Source organism: Wolffia australiana, chromosome 2 (assembly GCF_029677425.1).
Source record: "Wolffia australiana isolate 7733 chromosome 2, ASM2967742v1".
Lineage (NCBI taxonomy): Eukaryota > Viridiplantae > Streptophyta > Magnoliopsida > Alismatales > Araceae > Wolffia > Wolffia australiana.
The window spans coordinates 22,321,181-22,329,851 of NC_135836.1; the positions used below are offsets into that span (position 1 = coordinate 22,321,181).

The 8,671-nt window shown below is 38.8% G+C and overlaps 1 protein-coding gene across 1 annotated transcript; it reads left to right on the forward strand.

Annotated features, from left to right (window-relative positions):
- The first annotated feature begins 4,304 nt into the window (after window positions 1-4,304).
- LOC144700119 (large ribosomal subunit protein uL6) lies at window positions 4,305-5,822 on the forward strand. Its single transcript, XM_078571521.1, has 3 exons — window positions 4,305-4,734; window positions 5,272-5,394; window positions 5,527-5,822. The coding sequence occupies exons 1-3, from the start codon at window positions 4,372-4,374 to the stop codon at window positions 5,611-5,613; spliced, it is 573 nt and encodes a 190-aa protein (XP_078427647.1). The 5' UTR covers window positions 4,305-4,371; the 3' UTR covers window positions 5,614-5,822.
- The last annotated feature ends 2,849 nt before the right edge of the window (window positions 5,823-8,671 follow it).

Consider the following 8,671-nt stretch of genomic DNA (forward strand, 5'->3'; position numbering starts at 1 on the left):
TTAAGTACTTGAGAAGGACTAAGGATTTATTTCTGATTTATGGAGGAGAGGAGCTGAAGCTCCAGGGTTACACTGACTCAAGTTTCCAGTCGGATCCACACGATAGTAGATCTACATCTAGATTCATTTTTACACTGAAGGGGGTGCGATACCTTGGAAGAGTTCCAAGTAGAATACTACCAGACTCGATGACAGAAGCTGAATACATAGCAGCAGCCGAGGCCGCTAAGGAAGCAGTTTGGTTGAAGAAATTCATCACGGAACTTGGTGTTGTTCCTTCCATCTCAAAACCTATTCCATTGTTATGCGACAACAATGGTGCAATAGCACAAGCGGAAGAGCCACGGTTTCATCAGAAGTCAAAACAGATTATGAGGCAATTTCACTTGATTAGGGAGATCATTGCACGAGGAGATATTGTGATGGAAAGGGTTCCATCAACCGACAACATAGCAAACCCACTAACTAAGCCACTAGCTCATGAAGTTTTTGAGCGTCATTGCCAAACAATGGGATTGTTGAACAAGGGTGATTAGCTTTAGTCCAAGTGGGAGATTGATGGATATTATGTGGTCGTCAAACCAATCACACTACCATGTTTATTTAAGTTCATTGAATAAAATATTTATGTTCATTATTATTCTGTGTGATGTTTGTAATGAAGTCCATGAATAAGTGTGATGACTTAGTGGATTATAATAAGATCATAATACAGTGATCACTAGTTTTTAAACACGTCTTCTAAATATTCCTATTCAATGGATAGTCGAGACAAACATCGAATTATCTAGATAGAATAGCACTAGCTGATCCTACTTATAGGATAAGTATAACTGATCATGTGGCTATTAGTGTCGCGATACTAAGAACAGATATTGGTGCTCTTTGGAGAAAGAGTTCACTGAATTGATCCATACGAATCCCTGAATGATATTATACCTAAGCGTCAATCAGGTAGATGCAAGTCACGAATGTATAAGTGATCCACTGGCCTAAGACACCAAGGACATCTCGTGAGTGGACGGCTACGTTTTGACTATGACTTACGAGCCTCTAATCATGGGATTCAAATAAGTTATAGATCGGATGTAGTAAGACGCTTACGGAGATGGTTTAGTAGTCAATACGGGATCATCTACCCTCGATATAAGAGGAGATTGACTCAAGGAAGTCGATGTAGAAAAAAACCTTGGCCAGGGTAGTGAGGATATTGGAGAAGGCGTTCTCCAATGATCCCCGTTACGCATCAGTACTAATCGAATGATGGATTAGGGTTTGATGATAAACCATACCCTAAGTCATTCGAGAGTCTCGCGCGGATGATGGATTATACATATACGGTAACCAATTACGGGAAAGGTTCTGTGAGAGAGTTCGAGACTACTCGGTATCTTCTAGAGCACGAGGTGTAGCTTGGCACCCCACGGGCTGGAAACTTAACCTATCGATTGGGTTAAATCGATCCTTATTTTATTAATCTAGATGTTGATATAATTAATTAATAAGGTTGGTCAATAAATGTTAGTAGGCCATTAAAGTTTTTAACTAGAGCGATACATGGGCCTAGAGGGTCACACGCACAAGGTCATAAGGGCATTGGTGGATATATTTTACTTTGTAGGGTTTTTGAGAAAAACCTTAGGTGAAATATAAAGAGGGAAAGGGGTCTCATTTTAAGCACCAATGCAAGCCTGACTTGAGAGCCCCTCCCTTTCTTCATTCTCTACATCAACCAAGGAGAGAGTCTTCAAGAAGAGTTGATGAGGAAGAGGTGGAGATCCAAGCATCGCGTGATCGCGTGGATACTTCTAGAGGCCGGACATGTGAACGGCGTCGGAACGATCCCAAAGTGAGCATGTCGAGGGTGGAATAAGTTCCCCAAAAAAGTACATTCAATATTTCGTTTTAAAGATCGATTATGAATCGATCTACACGCTTTTGCATCCCTGGAAATGTGTTTTCCATGGACGAACCAAGGCACAGAACCCAACAGTTTTTGGTTGATGGAGCATCGTCTGAGTCCCTAGGCTAATCTCAATCACTACAGATTTGCATTGAAATAATTTGGTCTTAAGCTGAGGAAAATAGCACTTCACTGGATAGGAAGGAGTAGTGAGTGGATATTGAGTTAGAGCGAATGGGCTGGAAGAAGACTAATAGTTGAAATTTAAGATGAAGATGAATCAGGCGCGGAGCGAAGAAGTTATCTTCAAGATAAATAATATTTTTTAGGAATCCTAAAAAATGATTGGTTCTGATTTACTTTGACAAATGGCCAGAATTTGATGTGGATTCAAATTGTACTGAGAGATCCACCAGAGATCAGACGTTTTTTGAGAAAAAAAACAATAATTTCCATTAATCCTTCCATGCAACTAGAAAATAAACAAATAATTGATATATTAAAAACAATTGCGTAATTACAAAATAATATATAAATATAAAATACTAATTTAATTTTTGTTTCAATATTGAAGAACATAACGATTTGTTTATCCCATTGTTTTTCTATACTTATTATGGTGTAATTGAAGAAGAAATGTTATTTTCTATTTTATAAGGTTTTAAAATAAAAGCTAGATAATTTGAAATAAGAAGATTTTGAAATAGTTAAGGTGATGTTAGCACGCTGACATTATGATAGTATTTAGTCAAGCCATTACTCAATACTGATGGAAATTTTATGGGAATAAATAGTTATTAATATAATTTAGATTAAAAGACAATGTCACAAATAAATGATCATAATTGAATCCATATGCCATCAAATGATGCTTTGACATATGATTGGTGGAAATTTTAATATAGACGAACTGACATTATCCCTTGTTTGATTCTCACAATATCCCTATCTTGCATATTTATAAGTTGTGTTATTAAATGAATACTCCTTGGTACCTAGAAGTATATCCCCTATCATGAGAAAAAAGATTATCAAATACACAATTATGAAGTCAATCCTACGAAATAAGAAAATAGATGATCAAGATGTGGATCTCTACAGGAGCCACCTCTACATCCCTCATTATCAGTAGTGTCTTGTTTCATAATTTATTAAACTATGATAAGTACAATGAAGCAGATGGTAGAAGAGAGAGTGCCTATGATACAATTTCCAATTCATTTTATTATTTAATTTTGATAATAATATCACCAATTAGTGATTAATAAGATATCATAAATTTCAAATACTAAGGAAATATTAAGAGGATAATATTAAATCATGAGAGTATTCGTATTTGATTATATGGTATTAAAATTTCCTAGTATCACGACCTAACATTTTAGGGAAGTGAGCATTCACGACTAAGACACGAGTCTTTTGGAAGAAAGGTTGATACAGAAAGACATTATCAGTAAATGACATGCCTCCTTTTGCGCTCGGCAATATTTTTGTGTGATGGGAAGACATCGAAAACTGACCATGATGTACTTTCAACTGAAGTACACATGCCACCAAAGATTAGGAAACTAAGGAGACAAAAGAGGTAAAGTGTAGGCACATGAAAATATTTCCATACTCTGTGTTGGTATTTTGGGATAAGTATGTCACTAGGACTAAATGGATATGGGAAAATAAATTTTATTTTATCAAGATGCTAATTAATTTAATCAATAGAAAATGCATAGTTATATGACCCAACATAAAATGTTAACTACATGCGTGTATTTCAAGGACACATTCATATTCTCTAGCATTTGCATATTCTTGCATTCTCATATCTGAGAAGTCATAATGAGAAGGTTCATGAAATAAAAGGGTGCCAAACTGTGTTTCAAAATCATGAAAATATGTCCTCGCTGATGCTAAACGACTAGAAGCTCCAAGAAACTGAGATCATTCTCAAAACTCAATATTTGTCTCAGTATTTAAATCTTCTGAGGAATTTTTTCTTAGCTAAAAAATATTTTTAGCATAACATAATCTCCCAAAATGACTTATAACATTTTTTCCTACCAGAAGCAAACCAAAAGGTACTGTACCTTGTGATAAACAAAAATCTTCAATAAACATGTTTAGATGTCATAAAATGACAACATAAAAACAATTACAATAAATATGGGTCGCATTTTATCTATGTCTTATTTTTTGTATAAAAAAAGTTCTAAGACTTCCTTTGTTATCTCAATGAAGCATAAAATGTAATAAGCCAAACAATTAGAGTCTGGTTTAATTATCAGATTCTGGTTTAATTAGCAACTTTTCTCTGAGGTCTTTTTCTCTGGGCTAGTGGGCCGTTACTAATTATGAAGCTCAGAGGCCCGCTTATATATAATGGGCTTCTTCGGCTGAATTGAAACCCTAGGCAGTCAGCGCCATCGCCAAGAGAACGCAAGGTAGCGGAGGGCGGCGGCGAGGGGAGCGAGAAGATGAAGACGATCCTCTCGTCTCAGACTATGAACATCCCCGAGGGGGTCAAGATCAAGGTCCGAGCCAAGATCATCGAAGTTGAGGGCCCGAGGGGAAAGCTCACCCGCAATTTCAAGCATCTCAACCTCGATTTCCAGCTTATCGAGGGTGGGAAGAAGTTGCAGGTCGACGCCTGGTTCGGCACTAGGCGAACCATGGCTGCCATCAGAACTGCCATCAGCCATGTCCAGAATCTCATCACTGGTGTCACCACTGGTTATCGCTACAAGATGCGTCTTGTGTATGCCCACTTTCCCATTAACGCTAGCATTAACAACGATGCTAGTGCGATCGAGATTAGGAACTTCCTTGGTGAGAAGAAGGTATGAATGCAGATTTAACCTTGCTTGCTTGCAAAGATTTTTCCGTAATTCCTAATCTGACATTGTTTGTTTGCTTTTTTTTCTTTTGTCATGACCTTTCTGGTTCCTACTTTAATTTCTCGTGCTTAAATTTTTCCGGATTCTAGTTGTAGTTGATATTTCTCACGGTCATGGAATGCAAGATTCTCTTATAATCTGAAACTACTACTCAATTGAGTTTAATACAATTTCTATGTGAAACCCCTACATATTCCCCTCTATTTAAAGAGTTTGATTCGTGGCATTGCGCCTCCTTCTGATCTCGTTGTCTTTTTTTAAATGTGGGATTCCAATATTTTAGCTGCATACCTGTCATCCACTTTCGATCATATGGATCCTTATCTTTTGACTGGATCTAATTTTCCTTTAACTTAATTTTTCCTTAGTGTCTTGTTATAACCTGCAATCAAAGTCTCAATTTTGTTGTCTATTTCCCATAGAGGGTTTGCTCCAAACCACCAATAACCGTTATTAATTGTTCGTGTGATTCTATTTCAGGTCCGGAAGATCGATATGCTTGAAGGAGTGAAGATCGTCCGGTCAGAGAAAGTCAAGGACGAGCTTGTGCTTGAGGGGAATGACATTGAGCTTGTTTCTCGGTCGGCTGCCTTGATAAACCAGGTTTCTTTCGCAAACCCTGAGTTGCTTTCCCCCTCCACATCATATTTTTCCACTTCAGTTGACTTTTATTTCTTGTTATTTAATTATGCTGATTACTTCGGAGCTAACTAGATTTTCCCTCTCTCTCGACAGAAATGCCACGTGAAGAACAAGGATATCCGGAAATTCTTAGATGGTATCTACGTCAGTGAAAAGGGCAGCATTAAGGATGACGAGTAATAATGATGTTCGTCAAGTTGGTTTGTATGTTTTCTAGCCTCTCACTTTATGTTTACTATTATCATTCGAAAAAAATTAGGTCAGAAACTTCTGGATTAGGGTTTTGTGGATTGCTTCTGTTATTTTATGTCGTCACTGCGCGAGGTTCAAAGTTTCTAATTTTTGGCCCAATTGGATTCTGAAATGTATTTCTCACTTCATTTTCTGGATGTTGAGTTCCATTTATTTTTGTTGATTATCAGTTAATTTTTGGCTTGGGATAATATATTTATTATGAAGAAGAAATTAATCATGAGAATGTTAGTGTTAGGTTGTTCCAGGAAAGATATCTTAGCTTAGAATATCCCGGAAAACCAATTTCCGTCCGATTTAATAAGAACACCCAGCCAAGAATTTACAAATTGAAAGGGCAATGTAATTACGTTTCTGAGTGCTGCTGCGCTTTGATACACATCTTCTAGTATATTACGATCTGATTCTTTAGGATTCGTGGAATTTGTAATCTTGCTCGATGAGATTTTCATTTTCATGTAATGTGTTTCAGTTCTACAATATTATCTCTCCTGTGGCTTGATAAAAATCAGCTAGTACTTTTTATTTTGTTTTAATGAAACTTTTAGTATTATTAAATACGTTATAGTGGTCAGTATACTATTTTTTACGACGATCATTCTTCCGTTGGAAAACTGAACCGGTATTTCGGTACCAAGTGTATTAGTTATAATTTGTGTACGCAATTATTTTGTGTGAAAAGTATTGTGAGATTATATATTACTCAAATATTTAATAAAGGACGCCAAGCATGACATGTACAGTTATTTAACATAATCGACTACGACATAAGGGTCCGCTTAATTTTTTTATTCAAACATGATTTACAACTAAGAATTGTTTTTTTATGTTCTATGTACCTTGTAAGAATGCCACTCTGTCTAGCTTCCTTTGTCCTATTAAATAATAACATCACATGAATTTTTATCATTTAACTTGACAGAGTCATACCATTTATATGTTGAACATATAATGATACATGACTCGAGATGGTATATCTTTCGGTAGTATTACCTTCACATCCACTGTCACATCATGATGACACAGAAAAGCTTACCCGCATTCACTTTTCATGATAAATGATAAATCGACATTTAGGGTTGAATATTTTGGTAAGAATATCTGATTTATGCAACCAAATTTATAATTTCTTTAGTAGACTGCAAATAAAGTTTGCATCGATGAGAAGATAGTATTGAAATATGTACGATACCAGCTTGCAACTCCGGTCCAGGCTGAGGATTAGGCTCCACAATATGCAATTAACTTTACCTAAATACCGTAATCTCTGGCCCATAAATTAGCAATAAACTTTACCTTAATATCTGCATTTTAAGAACCACGATAAACACCTGTAATTTAAGCAATAAGCTATGAGGTGAATAATTGCGGCTAGTAAAAAAATCACTTAATATATCAAATACTGCCTTTTTAAATTTAGGCAGTCATTACAGGTTGATTCTATGAGTTAATAAATAAGTAAAAATGCATTTGATACATTATGTTTAACAGTAATATAATGTGATCAATAGCGCTATACCTTAACATATGCTATCCACTAGTGAGAAATGGAAACTAATCATAAATTGTGAACGTTGAATGTTATTGTGAGAGCTTATGATCATGTTGAGATGTGTCTGATTAGTGATGTCCAAGGGTAGACTGATGATGATGGGGGGCCATCTCGCCAATGACACCAAAGGACTCCAGCAACCACTTCGGGCCGGTCGTGTTGACGTCCACGACCCCGCCTTAAAGTACACTGCTGGACGACGGGCCGTGATAATTTTATTTCATTGTATTTTCATGTCTTTTATTTTCATTTCGAATTGTGGATGGGCCTTCCTGTTTGGGCCTCGTCCATTATGTGTTGTTTTCCTTAACATTCGTTAAGAGAAGACCTCTCGTCACGAGACGGTTTCTTCCCGTACACTATATAAAGGGAGGCATGCCCAAGGAAGGCCTTTGGAGTTAATTCGAAAAGTGAGTTTCTTCCATTGACTCCTGCCTCCTCATGTTGGGGGTTTAATTGTTTTCTAGAGTAGATCGTGGGATTGTTGGCCACATCGTCCTGCCACGTTGAAGACTGCCCGTAGAGCAACCGTCGTCACCGTCCACCGTAGTCGTCATCTTGAAATTCTCCATCAAGAACCTGGTTCTTGCTCTTGTTCCTGTTCAAAAAGCACCAAGAGCCCTCTTTCTTGGATTATTCATGGAGTTTATTAACGTCGTTGTTGCTGCTGTCGCCTTGCCGTTGCCCCGACGCCGACCTCGTCACTACGCTGGTGCCACGCTTGCACAAGCGTCTCGCCCGTTCTTGATGCCGCTCCGCACCATTCCCCCCCCTCAACCACGCTCCCGCGCCGTGCTGGGCCTGTCCGTGTCTGTGTGTATGTGCCACCAGCCAGTTCCCCCCTGTGCGCACCGTTCGTTGGTGCCCGCGCGCGCATCGCCGTCCACACCCGCATGCTTGCTGATAGCCCATGCCGCACGCACGCTAACTGCCCGCGCCGCGTGCGCGCTCCGCCTGTCCACACTCGCACGCACGCTAACTGCCCGCGCCGCGTGCGCGCTCCGCCTGTCCACTCCCGCACGCACAACATCGGCTATGTCCACATGCTACTGCCTACACCAGTGCGCTCCAGATTATTGGCTGCGCCGGGTGCCCTGCCAGGCCACACCTTGTGGTCGTCGGCCCTCATCGAGCCCGCCCACACTGTTTCATTCCTGTGAGTCAAATCCACCATCAATCGTCGCGATCCCCCGAGGAACTTGAACTTCTGCTCTGCCACGAACGATGGGCCTAGCCCATCAGGCTCTATCGTTCCCCTTCTTTCGCAGTTAAAGTTACTTCTTGCAGTGCTGTTGAAGTGTGTTTTCCCTTGCCTCCGAGTTAAGGGCATTGTGTTAGGATTAGCCACCCAAATTTGATAGAGTTAGGTTATTTCCTTGTGATACGGATAGACATTATCAGTAGATACCTCTCATTACTTAATCGTCTAGATGG

What these genes read in the sequence shown, in the direction of transcription:
- LOC144700119 (XM_078571521.1), top strand. Translation starts at nt 4,372, where the DNA reads ATGAAGACGATCCTCTCGTCTCAGACTATGAACATCCCCGAGGGGGTC. An exon ending in ACTTCCTTGGTGAGAAGAAG is followed by an intron (nt 4,735 to 5,271) that starts GTATGAATGCAG and finishes ATTCTATTTCAG; the next exon opens with GTCCGGAAGATCGATATGCT. An exon ending in CGGCTGCCTTGATAAACCAG is followed by an intron (nt 5,395 to 5,526) that starts GTTTCTTTCGCA and finishes CTCTCTCGACAG; the next exon opens with AAATGCCACGTGAAGAACAA.